The sequence below is a fragment of the Halichoeres trimaculatus genome, unplaced genomic scaffold (genome assembly GCF_033239565.1).
Source record: "Halichoeres trimaculatus isolate MK-OKI-2021-1 unplaced genomic scaffold, fHalTri1.1 fHalTri1_scaffold_22, whole genome shotgun sequence".
Lineage (NCBI taxonomy): Eukaryota > Metazoa > Chordata > Actinopteri > Labriformes > Labridae > Halichoeres > Halichoeres trimaculatus.
Genome location: NW_027437200.1, coordinates 14012366 through 14039998, shown reverse-complemented (window position 1 = coordinate 14039998; position 27633 = coordinate 14012366). Strand labels below are relative to the sequence as shown.

The 27633-nt window shown below is 40.8% G+C and overlaps 1 protein-coding gene and 1 long non-coding RNA gene across 26 annotated transcripts in view; one reads left to right on the top strand and one right to left on the bottom strand.

The window, feature by feature from the left end:
- Positions 1-24369, bottom strand: part of LOC141784316 (uncharacterized) — a 75433-nt gene extending 51064 nt beyond the window's left edge. The window contains exon 1 of the long non-coding RNA XR_012597432.1: positions 24298-24369. This is a non-coding gene — a long non-coding RNA (uncharacterized LOC141784316). The remainder of the gene's footprint in view (positions 1-24297) is intronic.
- LOC141784311 (receptor-type tyrosine-protein phosphatase delta) overlaps positions 1-27633 on the top strand; it is a 471971-nt gene that overhangs the window by 434282 nt on the left and 10056 nt on the right. For 9 of the 25 annotated variants that reach the window (XM_074662108.1, XM_074662112.1, XM_074662103.1 and 6 more), the window contains 16 exons: positions 654-847; positions 1160-1186; positions 1631-1748; positions 2613-3200; positions 3600-3700; positions 3805-4061; positions 5160-5253; positions 6843-7052; positions 8017-8177; positions 10088-10099; positions 11542-11654; positions 15283-15380; positions 17956-18079; positions 22264-22439; positions 24109-24228; positions 24341-24495. In XM_074662108.1, the coding sequence (XP_074518209.1) occupies positions 654-847; positions 1160-1186; positions 1631-1748; positions 2613-3200; positions 3600-3700; positions 3805-4061; positions 5160-5253; positions 6843-7052; positions 8017-8177; positions 10088-10099; positions 11542-11654; positions 15283-15380; positions 17956-18079; positions 22264-22439; positions 24109-24228; positions 24341-24495 (2548 nt within the window). The remainder of the gene's footprint in view (positions 1-653; positions 848-1159; positions 1187-1630; positions 1749-2612; positions 3201-3599; positions 3701-3804; positions 4062-5159; positions 5254-6842; positions 7053-8016; positions 8178-10087; positions 10100-11541; positions 11655-15282; positions 15381-17955; positions 18080-22263; positions 22440-24108; positions 24229-24340; positions 24496-27633) is intronic. The other 16 variants (XM_074662109.1, XM_074662122.1, XM_074662101.1 and 13 more) reach the window with 6 other exon arrangements.

The window sequence follows — 27633 nt, the reverse complement described above, 5'->3', positions numbered from 1 at the left end:
CCCTACGCTGCTCAATTTCAACACATGGTATGGCTTTTTTCATTTGCAGGCCTCCAACTTCCAGTCCCAACTGTCATTTTTTAAACTTTTTTGAAACATGCCCTGCAATATTTTTGAACGGCAGCATAACAATACAACTTGTTTTTTTTTTTAAGAACTTGACAAAGGACAAGTTCAGGACAGTGGGAGAACCAAAAGGTGGAAGATTTTTTTTTTGAAGGCCATTTTTTTATTTTTTTTTCCCCCTCATGTGATAGAACCATTTTTTGCTCATTTTTCCTAACTCCATAGCCAAAATTCTTGTTGTGCTTCAAGCATTTGAAACACTTGAAGCCTCCCCCTTTGGCTCCACTTTTCTATTTTGACAAAACACATTTTTTATTCCATGTTTTAAAAAATTCCACTCTACCCATTTTTAATGTTTCAAGATTAGGTCAGCTGTCAGACCTGTTTTTGCTGTTGTTTTTTTCCCCCTTACCATTGTTGAAATATTGATGTCATGCAGTGGTTGTTGCAGTTCGCTGCACTTTTGTGATTTTTTTGTCACTGCAGCATTTTGCGCTACAGCTTTTGGGCAAGATTAGAAAAACAAGCGGGTGAAGGGCTTCTCTATAATTTGACCTTTTTTCTTCTATCCCATGGTGTTCCTCCAGTTCCTAGCGGGCCACCTCGTAAAGTTGAGGTGGAGGCTGTCAACTCCTCATCAATTAAAGTGATCTGGCGTTCACCGATGCCAACCAAGCAGCACGGTCAGATCCGAGGGTACCAGGTGCACTATGTCAGGATGGTTAATGGGGAGCCCACAGGACAGCCAGTCATCAAGGACATACTGATTGATGATGCCCAGGTACAACTACTCAGCCAGACACCTCCTCTCAGACATTTAGTATTGCTTTCTCTGTCAAACTTTTAAATGCCTTACAGCCAAGTCTTTTATTTGGAGTGGGACTGAGCTAATTTACACCGGGTTGTATCAGTAATTTAACTGGGTGCTAAAGTAGGACATACATCGACACACTGCTTCTTTTACTTTGATGATTTCAATGAATCTGGTGGTGGGAAACAGACTGTGTGTGTATATTTTCTCAGCAGTGATCAGTCTCTGTTCTCAGCCTTATCTGTTGTCTCTTTTCTCTCTGCATTCTTGTATCATAATCAGTGGGAATATGATGATTCAACTGATCATGTGAGTAGTTTAACACATCAAAATACCAATTTTGCTTTTCACTGCCCTGATCTTTTGCATGAATGGCATGTGGCTTTTGTGCAGTAGAGACGTTTGAGACTTGAAAAGACATTACTGTTAAACTGCAGACTGAATCCTTGGCTAAGATTTTTGTTCAAATACATTGAAGTAAACTCACCTGTAGTTGAAATCCTTGCTTACAATTTTTCTTTTTTGGTTGAGCACGAAAGAAACAGTCTTTCAGTTCAGGATGTTTATTCGCTTTTCAACACATTCCTTCTTTAACTGAAGCATGCCTTATCTTCAAGTGTGCACCAAGAGAATGTGTTTGTTACTCCTTGTGATGTCTGTGCTGACATTCCATCCCATATTCATCTCTCGACTTGCTTCTAACTGCAAATCAGATTGTGACTGTCCTCCAACTAAAGTCCTGCCTCTCCACAGGAAATGATCATCTCAGAGCTGCAGGCTGAGACCACATATTCAGTCACTGTGGCAGCCTACACCACAAAAGGCGATGGCGCACGCAGCAAGCCGAAACTGATCACCACCACTGGCGCAGGTAACATGACCCTCGCTGGTGATGGAAAGAATGATTCTTCAGGTTCATATACTGAAAGTGTTAATATGTTATAAACTAAGGGATGGGTATTTGTGTATACTAGACTTGCATTCTGGAGGCAGATAAGGAACAAACTCTCCAGCTTACACAGAAATGTCAGAGTTTCAAATTTTAGCTCTGATTTCCCCTTCAACAAGTAGCAGAGTGCGAGTCAAAACATTGATAATAGTCACACCTCCAATCTGCTTGTTTGTTCCTCTGATTGAACAACAAGCCAAGAAATTTGAACTCAGTCAAAAAGGCAGGGAAGGCTCCTTGGTTTTTGTTCTGATAAAATTCTAAAAAGTGATTGTTAATTTTCTTAGAATTAGCTTACTTGCATGGGAGAGCTGACCCCATCCACAGCAGTTGATAACTTAGCTATTGTTCAAGTTTGTCCCCCCAACAAAGGGCCTGAGCTGACTGGCACCCCCTGTAGGTATCACACTTGCTGTTGTTGTGTACTTCACAAGAACCAAACTGTCTCTTAACACACTATATCTGCTGTGCGAGACTTTGAAACTCCAGCCAGCAGGGGAAGAAAAGCACCAGGCAAGCTTTTATGTCAGTGAGCATTTAAAGTGTGAATGCAGCTAATTGCTGTCTCATTTAGTGCAATGACTCTTACCCACTGGTGTGACACTGCGATGCTGAAGGCACTTTTAAAGTAATGGAAAATGTAGAGAGTGTGAAAGTCAGACTAAAATAGGCCTCTCCAGCTCAGGTTTTTCTCACCTCTTGAGACAGCAGATTTGGAGCAAATATGACAGGATGTAAACGTGGTTTAGTGTATCCATAACAAGTTGTTTCTTTGTCATGTCACAGTTCCTGAAAAACCTCGACTTATGGTCAGTACTACCAACATGGGCACAGCTCTCCTCCAGTGGCACCCCCCAGCAATAACCCATGGTCCTCTGCAAGGCTACCGCCTCCGATTTGGCCGTAAAGATGTGGATCCACTGACTGTCATTGAGTTCCCTGAGCGGGAGAACCACTACACTACCAAGGAGATCCATAAGGGAGCCTCGTACACTTTCCGCCTTTCAGCCCGAAACAAGGTGGGCTTCGGTGAAGAGACGGTTAAAGAAGTCACTACAAACGAGGACGTCCCAAGCGGCTACCCTCAGATCATCACGGCAGAGGGTGCCACCACCTCGACCATTCAAGTTAGCTGGCAGCCTGTTTTGTTGGCAGAGCGAAATGGCAAGATAGTGAAATATGCTTTGCAGTATAAGGACATCAACAGCCCACGCAGTCCCTCAGAACTCTTCATCACCGCCCCGGAATCAACAGTCATCCTGGACGGCCTTAAAGCAGATACCACTTATGATATTAAAATGTGTGCCTTCACCAGCAAGGGCTCTGGTCCCTATAGCCCAAGTGTCCAATTCAGGACACAGCCTTTGGATCAAGGTAGGACCAGCCCCTGAACCTTTTTAGCCCTTTCCCTTCTAAATCAACCTTTCCAAACACAGCAGCTTACCCCAAAAGCCTCAAATGGCAGAAGTTGATGAAGGACTTTGGCATTTAAATACTACCTACCCCTTACACCCTAATCTTTCCATAATTTAGAAACTCTCATTGTGTAAGTATGTTTGTTTCTTTGTGTCTTGTCAGTCAAGCAAAGGTCAGTCATTAATTTAAGATGGTGTTGGTAAGAAGGTAAGAGGACAGTGTTGAGTTCAGTGTAGTACTGATTTCAGCCTGGTTTTGAAGGAGAAGTTCTCAGGTAAGCTCTGGTGTGGGACCACTGGTGTAGTTAGCCAAAAAGGATGTTGCGTGTCTAAATTGTCTGCTCCCCCTTTCTTTTAGCAGTGTTTGCAAAAAATTTTCACGTGAGAGCTGCAATGAAGACATCAGTGTTGCTGACTTGGGAAATCCCAGACACCTATAATCCGGCTCAACCTTTCACTGTGAGCACTCCTGCAACTCTTCACATTGATTCGATAAAACAGATTAAGTTTTCGCCAACAAACAGGACTTGAATGTCTGTATAACACGACTTATCTGCACGCAGATCCTGTATGATAATGGGCAGAGCGTGGAGGTGGATGGGAAGCTAACGCAGAAGCTGATCGTGGGTCTTCAGCCAGAGACACAGTACTCCTTCCTCTTGACCAATCGCGGAAACAGTGCTGGAGGTTTGCAGCATCGTGTATCTACTATGACCGCTCCAGATATCCTCAGAACCAAACCCTTCCTGATGGGGAAGACCAACTCGGATGGTATGGTGACTGTGCAGCTACCGACAGTGCAGACATCTGAGAAAGTGAGGTGAGTGGACCCAAACTTTGACGACTGTTAACATTGTAATATAAAAGTATGACTAGCTATATCCTGCCTCAGAATGACCCCAGACTCAGTGGACTGACCTGCTGTACCATCTAAATTAGCTGATTTTCCAGATTTAAGCACTGCCCCACTCGAATGTGCTAAGTTTGACTCTCACTAGTTAGTTCTGAATGTATAGCATGTAAAGAGATCAGTGTGACAGAGTGGACCTTTCTCTAACTGTTGCTAATGTCCATATTACTGCCTATTATCTACTACTGGTGCTGAGTAAATGGGAATAAACAAGTTGACATGATAGCTGACCTTGTCAGAGGTAATTCTCTCAAAATAGAGTCATTTATATTCATCACTACTTTTCAGTGTGATATCCACTTCACCTCAGTCATTACAGTCTGAAGCAGCTCGACTCATTTAAGCACACTCCTCTAAGCCCTGTAAAATCTCTTACAGCTTTTCAACAAAGCCAGGGTTGTCTGGGGGCCAAGGAGCACATCCGATTGTAGACTGACGCCTCAAACCCATCTTAGTTTTCTCTTTTTTTTTTGATCTTGTTGGATGCATTTTGCCCACTGTCTCCCATGCCAGAGCTTAAGCTAATTAGGTTCCCATTAGCCTGCCACACTGCCTTCCTGGCTAACACGAGCTAGTGCAGTGGCCAACCAGGAAGCCCGCAACACTCTGGCAGAGGCCGTTATCTCTCTTGCCACCCTGATATAGGGATGAAAATCCCTCTAATTCTGTATCTTCTCTGCGTTCACAGAGGTCTCCTAATTAGCCAATGGGGGCTTCGAGTGAGGTGAAACTGTATCGCTCAACCTCTCTGAGCATGCTTGAATTTAATAGAAAACAGGGAGGAAAATTGTCCTAATCAGGGTGTAGACCGGTGTGATTATGCATCTTAGTTTCTGGGTAGCACATTACCCTTTCTAATACAGGTCAACATAGTCTGAGGATGTTTGTTTCCACTTCAGTTCAGAGATTTATTTCCACGGGGAACAGAACGTGGAAATACGACTGTTGTAGACTCTTTTCTGACCTTATCTGAAATAGTGATAAATTGTACTTTGTATTTTTTTACAGGGGCTATTACATCGTTGTCGTCCCTTTGAAGAAGCAGAGCCCTGGCAAGTTCTTCAAACCATGGGACAATCCTGATGAGATGAATTTGGAGGAGGTAGGTTTAAAGGAAGAGCTTCTTAAAATGACTCAGAGGGTTAACCAGCCATTGTTCTCTCCTCTAAACACAGCTAAGGTAACTATGTGCACATTCTACTTTTCTTTTCTCTAAACTGGAAAATAAGTTGAGACAGTTGAGAGGGCAGGAAGAACAGGGGATGAGTCTCGCTGATTGACGCAAATAGCTGCAGAGAGCACTGTTCATATGGAAATGAGAACATGAGGTAGCCATCAAGTACACTGCAAACTCAACCCCCATCCCTACCACCACCTCCTCCTCCTCCTCTTTATGTCTGTGGTAATTACCTGAAGAGCTGCATCAGGCCTTGATGTCTCTTCTCATTCCAGGCGAAACTAGGCTCCTACGTATGCACTAAATACTTGACAACCTTTATATTTAGCCAGCTGGGATTGTTCTGGAGCTTCAGTGCATTCAGACCTGACAATGTGTGAGCAAATGAAAGTTTTAGGACTTTGTGCTCAAAGCTGTTACTGCATTTCAGGTATTTTTACATTCAAAGCTAATGGTGTTATTTTCACTGCAGCAGATTCGTTGTGTAGAATCTCTCCTTGAAATGTGAAGAAGTAGCATCTTCTGCATGATATTCTCCTTAAGGATACAACAACTCAGAATCCAGACTATAATTACTGTGCAAAAAAGCAAGACAAATGTAGCTTTAATATTTTTCCAAAGTATGAATTTCTGATGCATAAACATCTCAACTCATCTCATGTTAAGACAAAGAGACTACACGCCATGTCTCATCTTGCAGCTCATGCCTACAGGCCCGTGTCTGCAGCCTTGACCGATTGCCCAAATGTCGCCCCTCTGTCAGAATTTATTTGTTTGTCAATACTGGCACTCACCTTTTCACAACTTTTCCCAAGGGCGGCTAGATTTAGCCGTGTTGACAGCAGAGATGATTGAAGACATTATCGGGCTGCACCAACAGCCCTGCAGCCAAAACAGAGCACACACGAGGACGCACACACTCTAATGTGAATGACAGGCACACGCAGTGTACACACTAACTCGGCCATGCACACCAGTAAAAAGATATGATATCAGACGCCCTAACTGCTAGCCAGGGATGATTAGCATAATTATGATGAACATTCTGCAGTGGAGGTAGTGAGTCAGATGGTAGAGACTTAAATGAAGGGCACACTGGTGTTTTATTATCACTTTTCACTTCTGAAGGTCCAAGGGTTTGTTTTATTTCTTTTTGAATCAGTGTTTTGTGTCAATCTGTGCATTTAAAGTAAAACATTTGATAGAACCAAATTAATTTAGTCATTTTTCTTGTTTGGCACTGTTGGGTAATCCCTTTTCTTCTGTGCTGGAAATGTACACAATCTTTTAATTTCACCATCTTTTATGTGAAAAAAAAGGATGAAATAAGTCGTTGATGTTTTCTGAAATTTTCTGTTTCCTGCAATCAGCATTTTCAGCTCAGCAATCCAAAAAGAGAAAGAAAGGGGGGAAAAAAGGAACTGCAATTGTGTTAGATGTGGTTTGTGTGTAAATGTGTATTCATGTGTGTCCCTGTGCGTTATCGACTGTCTGCTTCTTTCTCCTCACTGTAGCTGCTAAAGGAGATAAACCGAACGAGCAGAGGCCTTCGCTTCCTGAGGCAGGCAGAACCCAAAGCCTATATCGCTGCTTACTTCAAAGACCTGCCCAAAGACTTCACCCTGGGAGACGGCAAGTTCTACGGGGACTTTGAAAACAAGCAACTGCAGAACGGCCAGGAGTACATTTTCTTTGTGCTTGCAGTCCTGGAGATGTCTGACAACGTAAGTCTGCTTTTGTACATGTTTTATCTCGAAGTTGACTGTACATTGAACATGAGTTCAGCTGAAGAGATGAATGGGTTACCCTGTGCTACTGATATGAGTTAAAAATTGAACACGTGAACAGTCAGAGCGAGGGTTAAACCAGCTGCGTTTGCTGCTGGTCTGATGTGTTACACTGAGCCTCTGTGAGGCTTTGACTCAAAAACTTCAAGCTGCAGCTGGCCTGAGAAGCTGACCCCTGCTGCTTTAGGGAGAGAAACCCCTTAAGACCTTTGCCGATCACAGGAAAACCTCGATAACGGGGCTCCTCTTTAATTGCGTCCAATGTGTGGTCCACCTTATCTCCCCCGCTGCAGCAAGTGTGTACGTGTGCATATGTCTGTCTACCAGAAAGCAGCGTGATTAGGCTGCTGCAGGCGTGATGATGGATTTGATGAGCTCCGGGGTCTATAGTGCTGCCTTGCACTCTCAACACTAACCTAGAGTTCAGGTAGAGCAAAAAAAAACGATAATGACGGACGGAGGGAAATCTCTAATTTGCCCAGTGAAGCATATATTTTCCTCCCACAGGACCTTCTTTTTTATCTCCTCTTAGAATGTGAAATAGTTCAATCAAGGCTCCTGTATAGGGGAGATATTGAAGATCATTTGACTGGCTGAACTGCAGCTTTGCAGAAACTGCACATCTAAACTTCAGACTGGCTATTATTTTGGATTGATGGTCACGCTGTCATCGGCTTTTAGAGGAGCTTATTGGAAGGGCAAAATCAATTTAAGTCCTATTGTAATAGACACATTTTACTTTGCCTGTGTATAAAAAATGTGAATAGTTAGCTTGAAAGAATCTTTTTTGCTCACCCTCAGATAAACAGTTAGTAGTCTTAAGATAAGAAATAGTCTAAAGAAGTAAACAACACTGATTTTTCTGAGATATATTTGATCTTTTTCCTTTTTCTTGGCTCAGACTTTGTATGCGACAAGTCCCTACTCAGACCCCGTGGTGTCAGCTGACATCGACCCTCAGCCAATCATTGATGAGGAGGAGGGCCTCATCTGGGTGGTGGGCCCTGTGCTAGCTGTCGTCTTCATCATATGCATCGTCATTGCTATTCTTCTCTACAAAAGGTGAGGATGTTTGATGATCTATCTGAATATAAAACCCCATGCAAATATTGCAAATAAGCTGGGTCGATTACTTCTGTGTGTAACATTTATAAAATAGTGGAATTTGTTTACTGCTCAGAAAAAAGGACAAACCATGTGTTACAATTCATGTAGAGCAAATCAACATTTATGAATGACAATCTAGAATTTCACATTCAGAGCAGCTACACATTACTCTGCATAAATCTCCAATTAGTGAATTTGAATGCATACACTGAATGTAAGACTTGAACTTAAAGCCTGCGGCACAATGATCCTCACACTCTCTAAATCTCAGACGAGTAAATCCAAGCAAACAGCAACCAAAACCGCCTGCAAATGCAGACACCCACAATCCTTCACAAAGACACGTGCATTGACTGATAGTTAATCAGACACATCCATCTCTCCCCTGCACGCACAAACACACACTTTCAATCACATGTAAAACTAGCAAACACTTGCACTAGTGCACTTCAGTCTGAATCAAAGCAGTCTCTTTGTCTGAAACCCCCTAGTGGAGGCGAGACCTCGAGCTGTCAGGGCTCATCAGTCAAGCGAAGGAGGGGGGGATTTGACTATCTGCTGCATGTCACTGCATGTATGTGCAGCTTTAGACGGACCCAGGGGCCTGGGCAAAAGTCCCTTCATCCTCAAATCCTTCCAGTTTACGTCTGCCAAATTCACACGAGACAGTACCCTGATTCTGATCTGACGTTGCCCTTTTGCTCAGCAATGTCAAACGCGTGTATGCGTTCACAATCTGTCTCCTCTCATTTTACAAGTAGTGTAATTTCTGTGAAGTTTTTCTATCAAATATCCAGAAATTCAGTCTTATTTTGAAGTAGAAATTCATAGACCTGATGATTAGTTACATGATTGCTGACAACATGGATCAATATCACTTGAGTGTCAGAGTGTAATGCTTTCAGCTTTGCTCAGGGTCTCTCAAACAACTTATTGTCCTTGGATTCAATTCATGTCAGCTTCTCATTTAACTAACATAAAGGTGAATTGAAAGTGAACAAAAGGTGTGTGCGGGGGCTTCACAGCTCCCATTTGTGGTAGGCAGATTTACGCATCGATTACCCAGCCGCTGTCACCACCACGTTAAGAAACATTCAGTGCATAACCAGGAGATATTTCTCTTGTCAAGATCAATTTTTATGTGACAGAGTGCTCCTCTTGTGCAAAACAAAGGGCAACAACCATGTTGTGTTGAGCTCTGGGGAAAGGACACGGGGATAACAATGTGCAGCTTCATCACAGAGAACATAAATCAGACTACATGTGCATATAGAATAATTGAAATTCAAGTCATGTCTGCTAAGAAACTAACAGTTTCTGATATTCTTTTGAATACAGAAGATATTTGATTGGAAAAAAAAGAAAACAGTGCAAGGTAAATTAATGCACATTCATTCCAAATTTAAATCCCACATGTTTGCATTTGTAGTTACTAATGCATGAAGCTTGAATATGCATAAATCTTGGCTTTAATAAATGCACAATTGTAAGTTTATTGCTGAAAAAGACACACGCAGCAATTAAGAGTCAAGTGATGACTTTTATGCTTGAACAAGAAGCAATCAGCTGAAACTGCTTGAAAGAGCAGAAATACAAAGTACAAACCCTGGATGCACCTGGGAATCTGTGGTGTTTGAGACAAAGAGCCTCAGGGCTGCATAATTGAGCATAATCTCTGGAGTGAAGCATCTCTAATCTTGCACGTAAAGCTAAAATGAGATATGATTGGTATGATTTGTATCTTCTCAAGTCATTCGCTCACTGTGTACCCCGGAAAGTTTCTGGATTTTTCTGTTGTGTAAAGCCAAAGGTCTTACCACCTAATGTTGTGTCGATATTTCTTTTCTTGCTGACCAATGGAGCAGCAAACCAGACAGGTAAGAGTGAGGAAGAAGCAGAGGAAAACTAATCCCCTTTAAACCGCTTTGCTCCCTGGACTGTTCATATTATATCTAAACATAGAGAAATTTCTGGCCCACTGGAGCTGATGTAATTGGTGAAATCATGCTATTTGCTTAATCAAAATGAACACATGTAAAACACCTTTTACTCTACCAGAAGAGCATGAATGTTTTGCCTTTTTTACTGCCTTAAATTTTTTGCATTTTTATACACAGTAGCACCAGTTATAACCAACTGAATATGTCGACCATCTGACATGATTATTATAAATACACAGATTGCTTTGTAAGGAGTGTCCAAGGACATGAAGCTGAAAGCTTTCCAAAGCAATAACCTCAGAGTTCATGACATCTTTGTTTATGAAATGCAGGTTACAGTTTAGGGCTGCAACGACGAATCGATACAATCCATAAAAAATAGATTGGTAAAAGCGACAACATTTTTTCAAAATCGATGCACCTTTTTGGCCCAAGTTCTTAATCTGATGACATAATTTATTTTCTGTTATTTATCCCATATTGTTAATACTTGAAGTAAAAATACTTCTATATCAATTTTTATTTTTATAATATATATATATATATATATATATATATATATATATATATATATATATATATATATATATATATATATATATATATATATATACATATATATATATATATATATATATATATATTTATATATGTGTGTGTGTGTGTGTGTATATATATATATATATATATATATATATATATATATATATATATATATATATATATAATTATTAAAATATTATATAAATAAATAAAACAAAAATTGTATTATTATATAATATTTTATTTATTTATTTTTCATTTTTATTTAAATTAATATATTTTATTTTATGCTATAAATGTAGCATCTGGTCAGTGTAATTATATTCAAATATGTTGTTTCTTTGTATGTATCATTAAGAAAACTAAGTCATCAACTTAAATAACATCACGTTTGGTTTTGCTTATTTTACTATTATGCATTCTGATCCTTTTTTTTCCCCAATACATCGATTGATTGTTAATATAATCGTCAGAGTAATCGATTACTAAAATAACCATTAGTTGCAGCCCTATTACAGTTAATCAAAGTTCAATTCCCAGTCTGAACTACTGTTTCCAGTAGCATTGACTTTCTGACACTATCTATGTGAAGTTATTACTACTTCGCAATTTAGTTAGTATTTGGAGCTACTGAAAAGGCTTTGTCTTGTGTAAAGAGATGATGTTTTTAACCCTTCCCACTTTAGCTTTGTTCACTGTAAGAATTCAGTCAATTTAACATTTACCTGCTGATTTTACAAACCCACAAGGTATACTTGAGGTTGTAATATATAAAGAGAACAGAAAGTAGTTGATTTTTAGCATTACTTAATGAAAATGTCTTCTTTGGCCTCCAGAAAAAGAGCAGAATCTGAAGCTAGGAAAGGCAGCCTCCCCAACAGCAAAGAAATGCCCCTTCATCATCCAACCGACCCTGTAGAGCTACGACGTCTCAACTTTCAAACTCCAGGTATGTGTTTTAACTGATGGACTGTGAATTTGTTACTGATTACACACAGTGGGAAATGAAGCTGAAGCTGCAGATTCTCAATTAGCTGTATCATTCACTGTTTGTTCATTTGCTTCCATCGCTAATTCCATAATGTCCTAAAAATGACACGCCACCTTTTTCAGCGAGATTAGCATAAAACAAGAGAGAGCAGTTTGCAGGTAGAAAGGGGACAGGTGCTTAGAGGAAGCATGGAGGGTCAAAACTGACAGTTTCCTCCCCGGAGACACTTCTCAGTGGAAAATGAAGAGGCAGAAATGCAAACTTGACAGTTTCATGGCAGCTGTCGTCTTTCTCTGCACCTGCGTTATCGAGGTCATCAAGACCTGTCATGCTTACTCAGAATAGTGCCGACCTGCTTGGATGCTATCCTGCTGCTAGGACTCACAGGGTGCTGCACTGGAAGGTGAAGGAAACGAAAAACTGACACATATTCTATGCTAACAAATATATGCAACTCACGTGTGTTAACAAGCTGTAAACAAAAGTGTTTACTTGCTCTGAACTTTGTGCTGAGGTGAGCTGTGGTCAAAAGTCCAACTCTGGATTCTTCTAGTTTCTTGTTTGTGGGGAAAAATGGGATCTGAAGTCTGTTTATCATCTGAAAAGGAGGTGTGCAATTTTGCCCCCGTCCTGACTAAGAGAGAGACACACGTAGCTGCTGTTTGAGTTCCTTTGGCACCAACTGCTTTGGGACAGGTGTTCACAGACTGCCAATAATGTTGTAGTATCAAAGCCATATTTTTCAGGTCAGTTCGTATGAAAGGAGAATGAATTATCCCTGCAGGCTCATTTTTTGAAAAAGATTATGCATATTTATGAAAGCTCTTCAATGATGTTAGGACCATTACTGGCTGTTTCATCCTGGCAGAGGGGTATTTTTCCTTTTGGCTCAGAGTGATCTCAACCATCCTCCCACTATTTCACTCGCCTCTCAAGCCATCATTTCTGCCCCCTCCCATCAGCCTTTTTTGAGAGCCGGTATCTTGGCTTTCTTGCTGCTCGAATAGGACCAAACATTTTTTTTTTCCTCCTACCACGTGACTGTTCCCTCTCAAGCCCTGAAGCGCTTCCACATTAGACCACCTCTTTCCCCTTCTCTCTCAACCCGTTCCCTCACCTCTTTACCCCTCAATGGACATTTTCATCTTAAGGATGCTTGATGTTTGAGCGACGGCGTGTTGGAAATGGTACTTTCATTGTCCCCTAGTGATGGAAATGGATTTTGAGTAGCGGGCTGCAATAGAAACACCCCTTACCGTCTTTCAGAGAGATGGGAGAGTGGGTGGGAAAGCAAGGCACAGCTTCCATTAGCTAATGCCCACTTGTGCCAGCCGCTGAAATGAAACATCACCGCAGTGGTGGAGGGGGAGAGACTGTCACCCAACTGGTGTCTCAAAATGACACCTGTATTCTTTGGTCTAGATATTTGGCCAAATGCTAGAGTGTGACAGCATGCTACAAAGGTGTCAGGGAGAATGTAATATGTTGTTCAAAGCTACCATTTTGTTTGGCTCTATCTAAGCCTTTGTATACCGTTGAAATATATATCACTCATATTTAGCTGTTTCAGTTCTACTTTGTCAAAGTCAAGAGAGCTCAAGCCCAAACTTTGTTCAAGAACTGTACAACAAAAGCCCTTTGCACACCAGACACGTATTTTTCATGTTAATATTTTCCAGGTTATTTATTTTTTTGGAACCTACTGTTTTTTAATGCAAGCTTTCACACCAACAACAATCTTTTGCTGAGCAAAATTGTAGCTTTCATCTAGAGATGTCCAGATCAGGATCAGAAATCGGGGCCAATCACGTGGTTACAGACCTGATCGGATCAAGATCAGGATGTGATGGGATCCTACTGCTGTGTGGTGGTACAGAGTCAGACTGTCTCAACCCCACGCAGAAACAATGTAGGGCATGACATCACAACAGTGACACTATTGGTTGAATGCCGTAAAGTAGAGCAGAACATGGCAGGAGCTTTAAGCTGGGGGTGCGACGTATCAGAATAGAAGTATTGGATGGGGACTCGGTATCGGCCGATACTTAAAATGAATTGACTTGGACTCGGGGGCAAAAATATCTGGTTGGGACATCCCTACTTTTATTTTTTGGGACAGAGGTTGATTTTTCCAAAGTTTCGCGTGCAACAAGTTAGGGCTGAACAATTAATGGATTTTAAACCGACATTGCAATGTAATAGAATGCAATTGTCAAATCACAAAGGCTGCAATTAGGAAAAAAAAAAGTTTAATGTACACAGACCTGGAAGAAATATAGTAACTTGTCCTCCCTTAAAACCAGCAAAAGTCAAAATGCTGTTTTTTCTGATGGTGATGCTGATTTTTTACTTTTACTGACAACTGGAGGTCAGTAAAATTTCATAGTGTTCTTTCTTCTTTTTCAATTAAGAAATGCAAAAAAGACTTATTTAAATGTCAACAGCATCTTTTGTCATGTTAGTCATACTAAAAAATGACTTAAAACTTGTGTTAAGTGAACAATGCAGAAGAAAAACGTCCCCCCAAAAACTCTTATGCTAAATCGCAATTGCAACCACAATTGCAATCCCGATATTGGTTTGAAAAATTCAGGAGAGTAGCTGCGGAGATTGAAAATAATGCCTCCAAATTTTTTGCAATTTAGTGCTGTTTATTTGTATTGCCGTTGGTGTGCAAAAGACCTTAAGTCAGCATCTTGGGGAACATAAATATCAAATTAATCCAGAAGTATTTTTTGTTTCTGCTGCTAGGATTTGAATTTCCTGCACGTTTTCTTATTTCTCAGAAATAAGCATGCTTGCATAGCCAGGCTTCCAGCATGAAAAGTCGTGTGTTACTAATGAATGTCTCATTTAGAAAACACATAATCACCCAACTACCTGTCATCACCTTACAGTTCCTACCTTCTGTTTGTAGAGAAAAACAAATAGTCATCACATTGCTGTAACACCTGCAGTGTACTTAATTACACCGCCGTTTCCTCCACAGGTTCAGGTGCGTCCAGTCACCCCAGTAACCTCCATTTGTCAAGTTAGTTGGTCTCGATTATGCATTTGACATGATTTGTTTTGGGGTTGATTTCTTAGCTTTTATTCCCTTCTTTTCTGCCAAGTCTTGAATTTCCATCTTCATCTAATCCATCGGGTGTTAATGCTATGACATCACAGGAGGCGGAGTTTGAAATGACAGTCTGAAAACATGTCATCACTCAAAGCGAACATCAACATCTGGCCTAACATTTCCAATGTTGTTTTGTTTGTTTGTTTTTCTGGGATGTTTGTGTCTGCGTCTTCCTGTCATGCTCACTGTCCACGGCAGCTTCCTGTGCAAATAACGTTCTTCTCTCTCACTAGGGAGAGTCCCAGTATGCTGGATGACTTCTCATTGGCTTCTGTGTCCATATTCTCTCTATGAGCATGGCTGCTGCTTTGAGTGAACAAACTAGCCGATAACAAGATCCACTTTTCCATTCCTCCCCCTGTTAAACACACATGCTGCTTCTCTAATGATTCACTGTTGGCTTGTGCTTGGGTGATGCCCTCATGTGAAGACGGGTGACTGACCTTCAGTGTGTCTGATTGACAGGTATGGCCAGCCACCCTCCAATTCCAGTTATGGACTTTGCCGATCATCAGGAGCGACTGAAAGCCAACGACAACCTCAAATTCTCACAGGAGTACGAGGTAATTGCCAAATCCTACAGTGTTGCATGAACAGTACTGTCCTTGAGCCTTATCTTATCCTAACACCAACCTTACACCTGTCACACCAGGCCAGCTGACTTTGGTGTATGATTGCCAAACTACCATCACTCAAAATATTACACCAGGCTGACTCCTGGGTTGATAATTACCTTGTATGTCTTTTCTGATGGCAGGCCATTTAAATGTCAGGGTGAGAAACACACAGGTGTTATTATAATATTAGAAATAGCTTACATCCTCTTGCAGTTCCCAGACCTTGCTTTTGTGCTGCCTGGCTGCTTGTCATGACTAAATGAGACATTTGAATCAACAGGAGGTCACTGTTAATGTTTTTGGTAACACTTGTGATAGGTGACTAATTTTAGTGTGAATGTGGAGATAAAATAGCCATGTCATACTAAAAAACCCACAAAGGAACATATCAGAGTGACACATTTCTTCTAAAATACAATATAAAAAGTCATTTATGAGCTCAAGTCTGTTTTTTTTTAACTTCGGATTTTTAAATCCAATATGCTCGGATTGATATATCTTAAATTTGTACCCTGAATGCCACTAAAATCAGATGTTTTTACAATGTAAAATCAATCAAGAATTAACATGACCGAAAGTCACCCAGACGACAGCTGAAAAGCTCAAATGCATCCATAACATGTCAGACAACATATTCTGAACGATCATTTTGAAGGTTTTTCTTCAAGTTTATTTTGAATTTTGTCTTCTTTGGCTTCATTTTTTACAATTTGGAACGAGCCAATCAGCTTTAATCTGTGGTAAATCTTGTGTCATTGTCCCCCTTTTGCAGTTTTTGCTACAGGAAAAATTACATCATGAACAAAGTTCACAGTGTTATCTATGTTTTCTGTTTAGGGAGTGTTTGTAAGATAGGAAAGGTCCCTTTTCTCCTCCTCCACCCATTTCTCTCTGTGGGTCCTGCAACGGCTCCAAATTCTATGAGGTCACTGTATGGGTGGCTGCCAAGCTGCCCAATCATTACTGCAGCTTAAGTACATTGAATTCCAATTTCAAAGTGCTTATTCCAGAGCAGGGGGAAAGCAATTTTGTGAGCACAATGAAATGAAGACTTTTATTATGAGCAATGTTGCAGCCTAGTGTTTCAACATATATTGTGATAAAATATCAGGTTTAAGCAGGGGTGTGTCTGCGGCATGTCAGCACTGAACATGATGCTGCTGATCAACTCACATCCACTTCATATGATCAGTAATGTACGTCCTCTTACAGTCATGGTATAATTGTAAAGTTTTCATCATTTAACTGGTGTAAAATAAATAATACAGTTAATTTATTGGCCATATTGCTCCTGCTGTGTATCTTGAAGGAGTCATAAAAGTATGATTAGATGCAGATGGATTATAGGAAGGTCAGCATGGCTTTGTGTTGCTATTGCAGCAGAGTTTCTGCTTCTGTCACTAGAGATTAAGACATAAAAGAAGTCCATACTCATTAGGAACACAAGCACAATGTTTTCCCGCTAATACAAAATGAAATGTGAGCTTTCATGTCTTTGTAATTTCCCTTTGTGATATTATATTTTATAGTTCGTTTATGGCTGATGAGGGATCATTATCAATCTCTGCTTTACAAAGCTGAAAGAGGGCTTGGATAGCAAATTGTGTCTCAAGTAGTCTCAAGTGAGGAATTCTAGTGTACGCCGTAAAGTCCAAAAAAATTAAACCAGGAAAGCCGATGGAATACAACGATTCCTCTGAGGCCGATTCAGAATGTGTCTTTGTCTAAATCGGATCATATCTGCGCAGAGGTTATCTGACGCCAAAGACAACACAGGTCACACTGTTAGAAAAAGTGAACTTATTTAGATTCATGTGAAGCTTAAGACCTGAAAAGTTTTTATTCTGTCTTATTCCAACATCACTAGAGAAAAGTGTTTGCTTTGATTAGTCTGACACTTTAAGATGATGTAGAGCCTGAATATGGTTTTGTACAATATATATTATTAGAGGTGTCAAAATAACCCCTTCATTTATACTGGGAGTGACGGAACATCTACATCAATGAGTTTTTTCATTGAAACCTTTTTTTAATCTTTTTATAAAAAAAGAGTTAATTCAGTCAGGAGATGTCGAGGCTCAGCCCTCGCGAATATTGGCTGTGCCATAATGCAAAACAGAGTGCTATATCTAATTTTAGTTTGAATAAGTTGTCTTTTGCAAACTAGCAGCAGAGTGAGCTGGATGTAAACTGAAATTTGTGTCACATCTGTCATAAATCAAGTCCTAAATAAAACAGTAAGGACTTACTCTCTGAGAGCTGTTCACTTTGTGAGTCAAACATTGAGACAGAGCAAATAGTGGGTATAATTCATTCTAGGTGAGCTCCCCCAAGACTGTGTTCTTTAACACATCTTTAAGCATTAGCAGGGATTTAAACAAAAATCTAAGTGATCTTTTGTAGAGTGTATTTCTGACATCTTTGTCATGTGCATCAACCAGTTATTGAAGCTCATTCCTTGTAAAGAAGTGTTGCATCAAAATGTGTAAAACATTACTTTTAACAAGCCTTTTCTTCACAGTCCATCGACCCTGGCCAGCAGTTCACATGGGAGCACTCCAACCTGGAGGTCAACAAACCAAAGAACAGATATGCCAACGTGATTGCCTACGACCATTCCAGAGTCCTGCTCTCTGCTATTGATGGTACGCCGCCCACCAACATCTTCCCTCCCCGCTGCTGTATTGACTCCACAAACAGCCAGAGCAGCTGCACCTTTCAGACCTCAGGAGCTCACCACACTCTACTTCTACAACAGGCGCTGACACGAGAAAGTCAGAATACTTATTACTTTCTATGCCTTGGGTTCTTGCAAAAGAGAAGGCGTCTGAAAAGGCAACTTTCCCTCCTAAACAGCCTACAGAAAGAGAAGCAGCTAAGGTCGCACAGGGTGTTTTTCTCTGGCTTGATCAGGTGATTCCCTGATTGGAAAGCAAGCTATGAAGCCATTTCAAATTAAGGCAAAGCATTTTTTCTTACAGAGTTTAAAAACTAAACTTACAGTCATGCCAGTTAATTCAGAGTTACTTTGTTCACAACACAGCTTTTAAGAAATGAAAGGCCACTCTGAAGTGGCCAGCTAAGTACAAGCGCCTCCACCAGTTTATTGGATTAAACACAATTCCACATGCACACACAGCTATTAATTAACCATTTTCATTGAGCTGCTCCCATGGAGGGAGGAGGAAATAAACAAAATGGCTAATGTGACAGAACGGATGGACAAAGACTCAGAGAGCCCTTTCTACAGGCTTTCAGAAACAACACACAGCCGGAGTGTTGATGGAACTCCATTAGCCAAACAGATAAAAACATCTGCACAACCACACTGGAGCCTTTGTGTGACAGAGAGCCAGTAGATCTCAGCCAGGGCGACATGAGGGACTTCCTCTTCTCGGTCTGAAGCTTGAACAAAGCTTTTTGGCATGCGATGTGTCTATTGTTTACTTTGATTGCGGTTTTTGAAAGTAAGGGATTTGGGAGTTAACGTCAGCACCAGTACTTTAGAATGTGTTGCAAGGATGGAGTGAGCAGAATCTTTGGGATACATGCATCTGTGGACTTAAAGAGTTTAGGACATCACTCTGAGTTTTCTTTATTTTTGTCATCAGTAAAGTTGACAGACCAGACAAAATAAGAGCAAAGCAGGAGTAAACAAGTTTCTTGGTGATGCCTTTGGATGGAATCAGTTGTGCTTTTAGGGTGAACAACTCTAGTTCCTTGAAGTACCATCCCTCTCTGTCCCAAAGAAGTTACTCTTGTCACTCTTGCTAACTTGTAGGCTACAGATCAAGGAGGTTATTTGTTAATTTGTTGCTATATAAAATTATTGACTGACAACAAAACTTTTTAAACTAATCCAAACTTCTTGTAACCCCAACTGCTGACAACTGGGTTGCTGATCTACTAAAGGTTTGCGTGTATAAAAACGTGCAAAACTTGATAGTGCATACAAAGCTGATTTACTAACCACGTGTGCCGGGGATTGCGCCTGTCAAAAGAGCAAAAAAGCGTAGTGCAAAACCATTTTGCATGTTTGCCTGATATGCAGATCATCTGAACGAGCAAAATTCTGGAAGGAGATGGAAATGTTCTCATTTAGCCCCCTCGATGTAATTTATCAAACTTAAAAGTATTAGCGGCCACTGTTTTTGGGTCTTCGTTTAGTATCTGAAAGCTAGGTGCAAACTGGCACAGCGTTACACACAAGCGGCTGGGGTTTTTGTGGTGAGAAAGAGGCAGAGGTGCAACGACAGGCAAGGGAGAGAATCTTGCCCGTATCAACATATTTGGACCGTTGAAAATAAAAACAGTGGAGACATATTGTCTAACCAACAATTCCATTTCTGAGCTTTGATTTTTTAACTGGGGCTTTATGCTTTTACCAGATGCGCAGGTCTCCATCCGCTCTCTCCAGAGAGCACAGGAGATGAACCTCCCTTTTCATTCGCCATCAGCTCAGTTAAAGGACCACAGCCACTGAATGGTCTCTGGACTGTTACCAGGGTATTGATGGTCACTTTCAGCCCAGACACAGCACTGACCAGCTGCTTCGTGTGCCCAACAATGTCCTGAGTGTCACAGTGGAGGGCGCCACATTAAACACAGCTCTCACCTCCTGTGCAGCAGCCTGTTACCCATCCGTCTGATTCCTCCAACTACATGGCTTCAAACTTCATTTTTCATTGATTGTCTGTGTGCTTTCCCAAACTCTCCATGGTGACAGCAGGTAGCACGCACTAAATCCTCATATAAACAGGGCGTTTTGCAGCTGTGATCGATTGCACACACTGTTTTAGTGGATCACCTGCAACACGCCCACTAGTACATGCAACTTTTTAGTTTGAATATGCAAACTAGTGCTTGTTATTTGGGATCTTAGTAGACCAGGCCCTAAGTGTCCTATATCAGCGACTAGGGGTACCAGAAGCTCCAAAAGAGTCAGTAGCGACAGCAGAATAAGCTGTTTGGCAGCAGAGAGGACTTGGCAAATTTTTCATGGGCACAATTCACATACACAGTTCTGCTGCTCATCTCACGAATGTGTGTGCCTTACAAATGCAGCACCATTTAAAAAAGAAACAGGCCAGATCCACCAAACACAAGTTCCCTTACTTCTTACGCTAAGAGAATTATCTTTACAAAAAGTGACCAAATGTGACCAGAAATGTATATACATAAAAAAGCCTCCTCCAGCCAGCCAACTTACTTCTCCCACTGAAAGCTCAGTTCCAAACATAAACACTTCAAGGTGAGTGTTGAGTAGAAAATTATATTCAAACTTAGTACCAGTCTAGTCCATGATAATCTCATTTTATCATGAAGAGACATCAGTAGTGCAGTGAGAAAAAGTCTGTGAAAAACTCCCAACACTGCCTTTAACTACAGTCTTTATTTTCAATCCTTTATTCATTGAAAAAAAAAGACTCAAGTTTCACAGGACTACTTTATTTATGACTGTACTCAATTAAGTCTGACACATGACAAGCTTTTTCTTTATTCAATCAAAAACGCAATTTACTGTTACTGTTTCCCTTTTCACCAAAGAAGTTAATTCATCAGGATAATATGATCAAATTTTACAGCTTCAGGACTCTGTTCTGTAGTAAAAACAAGGACACGTCTGAGAACTAGTGTTACCATCTGCTCACAGATGCACAATGATTCCACATAAGTATACTGCTACCACTGCTCAAAGCCATAACTCTTATCGTTACTGTGCTGCAGCCTAAAATGTTTCCTTTGAGATTCCTGCGCTTTCTCTGAGCTGAGTGCTAAACAACACTGGGCCAGTGTTTATTCCTCAATTAGCATAGTGTCGGAGAAAATGGCAGACTTTGAACAAATCCTGACTGACAGAAAGCATAAATGCAAAATCAATTTGCCAATGTGCATTAAATAAGTTGCTTCATTCTCATTAAAGCAACAGTAATGTCTCTTTTTCTGCTTTTGCTTTTCAATTTGAACACGCACTGGGCTTAATTGTTTTTATCCCTTGTCCATCACTGCAAAAAACACACAGCTGCTTGGCTGTGTGGACAATTTCAGTGGCTGGAGAGAAGGCGGGGGATATTTTAAAAAATAATAAAGAGTGTGGGTGGTTTTTTGAATGTGTTCATATTCTATTTTCTTTTCCGTTTTTCTGATGAATAAGTTACCTGGGAGTGAAAGGGAGTCTGGGGGAAAGAGGAGAGGAAGCAGTTGGAGTGAGGGGATTCTCTGATACGTGGCGTCCATGCAGATGAGACTTATCTTGGTCGACCATGTGTGCACGAAGCCCCTAAACTGCCAGTCCTCCAGCATTGACTAGCTGTCAGCTCTGTCTCTTTCGCCCAGATTGGAAAAAGGCTGCTGTGGCTTTCATTTAATATAAGCAAAGGGAAGGAGGGGGACTGAAGAGGGGAAGGGGGAATTGTTTTGCTAGTTTTTTTGTGGATTTGTTTTTCTCCGTGTGAGGTGATAGACTTTTACAGACCAGGCTTTATCTGGAAGTCAGTTGCAGATATGGAAGAGGTGCACAAAAACTGGATTTAAATGTGTTGCTGATAGAAAATACAAATCCTGATGGACTGTTACATTGGTTGCAAATATGACAGTTTTTATGCTGTTTTTCCATTTAATACTTGCAGGAAACAGGCGATAGTCTCTTTATGTGAGGAGAAAATCTGACATTATCTCAAACAACTGCAGGGAAAATCAAGACTCAGTTCAACAAAGAAAGCAAACTCTCTACTTTCTGACTTTTATTGTCCTGCTAACAATGTGTTGGACAAATAAAGATGTGTTTTATTCGATCCATAACTAAACTGAGCTCTCCTTTCTATTTTAGGTATCCCTGGAAGTGACTACATCAACGCCAACTACATCGATGGCTACAGGAAGCAGAATGCCTACATTGCCACCCAAGGGTCCCTGCCAGAAACATTTGGTGAATTCTGGAGGATGATTTGGGAGCAGAGGAGCGCCATCATTGTCATGATGACCAAATTGGAGGAGAGGTCCAGGGTAGGAGTGAATACAGACACAGCCATATTTCATGCAGTGCTTCCTATCTTTAGTTCTATTAAAAATAGATAAGACGGCTTTATTCTTGCTGCATAGATCCTCCAAACTCTTCACAGCTTATCAGTGGCGTGATCAGCCTGATGTCTTTTCAGCTTATCTCTTTTCTATGACCCTGTTTAATTTGAAGTTTGCCGTACTCTGGCCCTCCCTGGCTGCCTCCTTATTTATTCTCCAAGAGAAGCCAGGTAGCATTCTGTTACCTCCTGATATCCTCGATCCTGTCTCTAAAACACTCTCTGTTGTTGTTTATCCTGACTGATTAGGCGCATCTCTCCCTTCATTAGCCCGGCTCTGCTGAAGGCGCCGGATTACAATCAGTGATCAAAGGCTAGAGACTAGCACTGCATGCACTTAACCACTCTTTTAAGGTTGACATGGACAAAAGGCACTTTCTCTCCCTCTCTCTGGCGCATCTCGCAGTGTTTGACGGAGCACATGAAAGCTTAAGAGACTCTGCAAGCTTATGACCTTCACACTTGTGTGGCTTTTCTAAGAGCTTGGCGTCGTGTTAACAGGGGTGCTGACTCAATTCAGGGAGCAGTTTTCATTCAATATCCCAACAATCTGCAAAGCAAATAAACTCCTCTGGCTGCGTTTATTATTGCATGCACCGTAAAATGCATGATTCACTGATTTCATTCAGAACACACTGTCAGGTGCCTGTTCAACATTACAGATGCTTTTTTGATGCAAGATTCTTGGCCCTGATTTTAAAGCTTCCTGAGAGACATCCTCCTCCCTGATCCTGCAATGCTATTAAGTTGTTTGACATTTGTAGTACATAATAATGTGCCTTTGTTGCTGCCAACAGTTCCTGTCTTTCATATTAATCAGTCGTATCATTCACAGAGAGGCTCTCAAGCTGTCTTTTTATGTTTTGCATATATAAAGCTTGTGTATTTGCAAGTAAATGCTGTTATGAATCATCATATACCCCTGATGTCACAATCCTTCTGTGCTCCTGGTGTCAGAGCTACAACAGCTGCTTTGGAAACGCAGTCCGTTCGTGGTAGATGTTTGAGGGGCTTGAAAACTTCAACGTGCTGCTCCACAGTCACAGAGCATAAAGACGCAATATGCTGAACGCGATAACGTTTCGATTTTGTGTCGAGGTCTTAACGGACAATATGAAGAAAAACAATTGAATTGGATGGCAGTTATTCCCTCCACAACACCAACACTGCTTCTCTTTTTTTTTCAGCTGAGTGGTAATGCTATCATGGAAGTGTTTTATTGGCCGTTAACTGCGAAACAAAGCTGTACACTCAAATAGCAATAAAGCTGAGGCGATAATATGATTGGAAACTGTGGTTACCTTTTGTAATTATAGAGTATGGCAGGACAATTAATAGCACTGTCGACTCCATACAAATGTTTCAGGCCATTTCATTGATTAGAAAATCTAACTTTGTCAGCAGGAAGGAGGGGAATGTGGGTATTTACTTTACTGTTATTTGTCAGGAGCTATATTTGTACACAGTCTACACACCTCTGTGGATTTATGCTTTCAAAACATCACAGAATGCATCAAGGTTTTTCTGCTAAGGCATTTAAAGTTCAAGTATTTCTACCTGGACCTTGTCTAATCAGCTGTTTCTCTCCATTGAAGGTGAAGTGTGACCAGTACTGGCCAACAAGAGGGACAGAGACATATGGTCTCATCCAAGTGACACTGCTGGACACAGTAGAGCTGGCTACATACTGTGTCAGGACATTTGCACTTTTTAAAGTAAGGAGGGATTGTGCTGTCTTATGTCAGAGTAGTTTCATTTTTTTGTGAGTGATGTTGGTCACTCACCTCTCTCCTCCTTCTCCTCCTCCTCCTCTTTCTCCATATTCAGAACGGCTCCAGCGAGAAGAGAGAGGTGCGGCAGTTCCAGTTCACGGCTTGGCCGGACCACGGGGTACCGGAGCACCCCACCCCGTTCCTGGCCTTCCTGAGACGGGTGAAAGCTTGCAATCCTCCAGATGCAGGGCCCATGGTGGTACACTGCAGGTAAGAAACGACATGGTTTCCTGAAAACAACCTGAAGCATGAAATTGATTTTGTTCTCTCCATTTGCTGTAATGAATATATGAATACATATGACAAGATGCAATACATTCAGGGTTATTTAGATGGTTAAATCTGCTTCATTTCTGTACACACACTGGTCTTTTTTTTAATGAGAATTGAACCAGAAGGTAACATTTTGTCTCAAGAGGAATATTTTACAGGGAGGGAAACGTAAGCCCAAACAAATCAGCCTGCTAGCTCTCACAGACGGCACTTTAAATGTGAAGGTGTTTTCGACATGATAGCACAAAGAGTACAAGTGTCATTGCCCTCAGCAAACTTAAACATCTCCTCCCACACACTGACACACAGACACTCGCAGACCTGTCGTGTTCCCCCGCTACACGGCTAACATGTCGCACATCAGCAGCCCACAAGTCCCCGGCTTATCCCTCGGGTTATTGCATCTGAAACAAATAACTTTCACTTTCACGCCAACTTCACTTCCCAGAGCTACATAAGCGGCCAGACTCCCTACAGAGAGGCACGGGGATATAGCACAGACTTCTGGCTCCTCTCAACTCAGGAAGTCATCAGAGGCTCAGCGCAGAGAGAGCCAGTGACTGAAGAGGAGAAAAGAAAAAAAGTAGAAATGAAGCAACAGCGATAGTGAGTGTAATAGATACAAAGTTGTGTCAGAAAGTGACAAAAAAGGGATAAGGGATTACTGGAGAATTAGAATTACCACATGCTGAAGTTAATTAGAGCTAGTTGCCGAATGGCTTCAAATTGAAAATCCGGTCTTTTTTACAATGAAGCAGAATGCAGGAATTAATGTCACTGTGCAGATGGGAGGTTTTTTTTTTTAAATTCCTCTGGCTCTCCATCAGATAGAGCCATTTCCAAGCTCCAAATCCTTTGAGCAGCATCCTTTTCACTTCATGTTGGACCACAGTTTTAAATAGAGACATCTTTAACATTTGCAAATTTGCATGAAAATGTTGGGAGCGTTTTGTGGCGACGCAGGAATATACTGTAGATAAAGACATTTTGCTGAGGCTGTTTATGCACATGCAGAGCAGCCCTAAATAAAAGCTTAAAGGGAAGAAAGAAGAACATTTGTTGCACATAATTAACAACGTGGTACAGTATCTTGAGCTGCCTATTAATTAGCTCCTGCACCAAACACAGCAGCTTACTATGTTTGTGCACGCCGAGGGGGCTTCTCAAAAGACCATTAAGACATAAAATAAACAATCAAGGGCTCGGGGTTTTGTTTTGTTTTTTTATTTTGTTGGGAGTTAGTTTAAAATTTGGACTGCTAACTGCTTCTGTGCTCTGAAAACAACAGCCTATAAACATAACTATTTATCAGAAACATCAACAACTAATAGACAGGTATCTATTACAACCTGTTCAGGCGCAAAGCATAGGTTAACCCTGTAAGATACATTTGTCTTGAAAAACTGACACAGCCAGTTTTGGGATTCTCACGTTGCTCAAATTGCAAAATAATTCTTTTGATAGAGGCGAGACTACCCTTTGATTGCACAGATGTTCTTGAGATTAGTGGTTAACCACTGCTTCCTAAGACTCTAGCTCTGGATCATGATTGTCTCATGCTAAACTCAGGTTTTGTATATCATTTGTACTTTGTGGTTGAGCGTATTTCAATGACCACAAATGATGATGCAAGATATACACTCGGATTCAGGATACATTCATTTGATCCGTCTCCAGTTTTGATTATGAAGTGTCTGTAGCACATTTCCTGTCCGCCTGGTTCCTGCTGTTCTCACTAACCCAGAGGTCAGGGACCGTTGTGCTCACCCAGCTAAAAGACTACCCAGGCGTTCTGAAGGTGACGGAGGAAGCCAAAAGTACATGATTGAATGTCATGGAGATCACTGGCCTCTCCCAGTGACTCAGAGGGGAAAGTTTTGATGGAACAGTCCAGAGTTTTAAAGACTTCTGACATCCTTTATATCACTGCAGCTCACTTTGTTTCTCTCTTTGTAACTGTCTCGTTGTAACTCATTCATGGCACAGTAACTTTATTAGTTTGAAATCACAAAAAATAAACAACTTTAGTGCCAGAAAGACACAGCAGTTGTGCATTTCCTCTGTATCAACCTTTAAAACAGTTCACCCCTGTGTACAGCGGCACCTCCCAGTGACTTCAGAACAAATAAATACAAAAGAATCTTAGTAAATACTAGGGATAGACTGATTATCGGCCTGGCCGATGTTTGGCATTTTAGGGCATATCGGCATCAGCCTTTTTTTTAATACAACGGCCGATACGAAACCCATTCAAAACTGTGTTGTTTTGGCTCTGATGCTTCTCTGCACAGAATTCTTCCTGTCTACACTAAGGAAGACCTGGATGGTCATTTAAACCCAGTTATGTAAAACCAAACAGAAAATTAATTCAACTGCACTACATGCCAGTAAAAAGCAGCACAAACTTAATGCTGCCCAGTTTTATTGCAGTCACATAGAAATTTGGAAAACTTAAATTTCCTGTAGAAAACTTTTGCAATTTATTTTTCAAGTTTTCATTTAACTTTAGAAAACATGCTGCTGACCCTGGGAGCTTTTTAAAAAATATATGCTTGAAGGCATTTGATTTCAGTTGAGTGTTGGAGTTTGTCGTGTTCAAAATTTTTTACGCCAAAATTTTCACTTTGACCGCAAATGAATATCGGCTTCAAACATCGGTTATCAGCCTTCTCACCTACTAATAACCAGTATCAGTATCACCCCTCAAAAATCCACATCAGTCTATCTGTAGTAAACACTACAAAACCTCACATTCAAGTAAAAAAACTGACAGATTTTGGACGTATTCTTTTAAAGCCCATGTAAGGGACTTTGAACTTTGTTGAATTAGCACCCCCCAAAACACTACCTTTACTCTATGTCCTATTAGTCTCTACACGTGTAACTGGGGCATTTTTGACAAAAGAGTATCCTTTCTTTCACAAGTTATATGTTTAAGTTGTGGCATGGAAAATGTAAAAAGAAAAGTGTGATAAGGCATACAGTTCATCCCTGGCTTTCCGACATTGAAAACAACAATAGTTAACTTTTATGCTGATGATACCGTTTGATTTCTTTATGTTATAAGGAGGCATC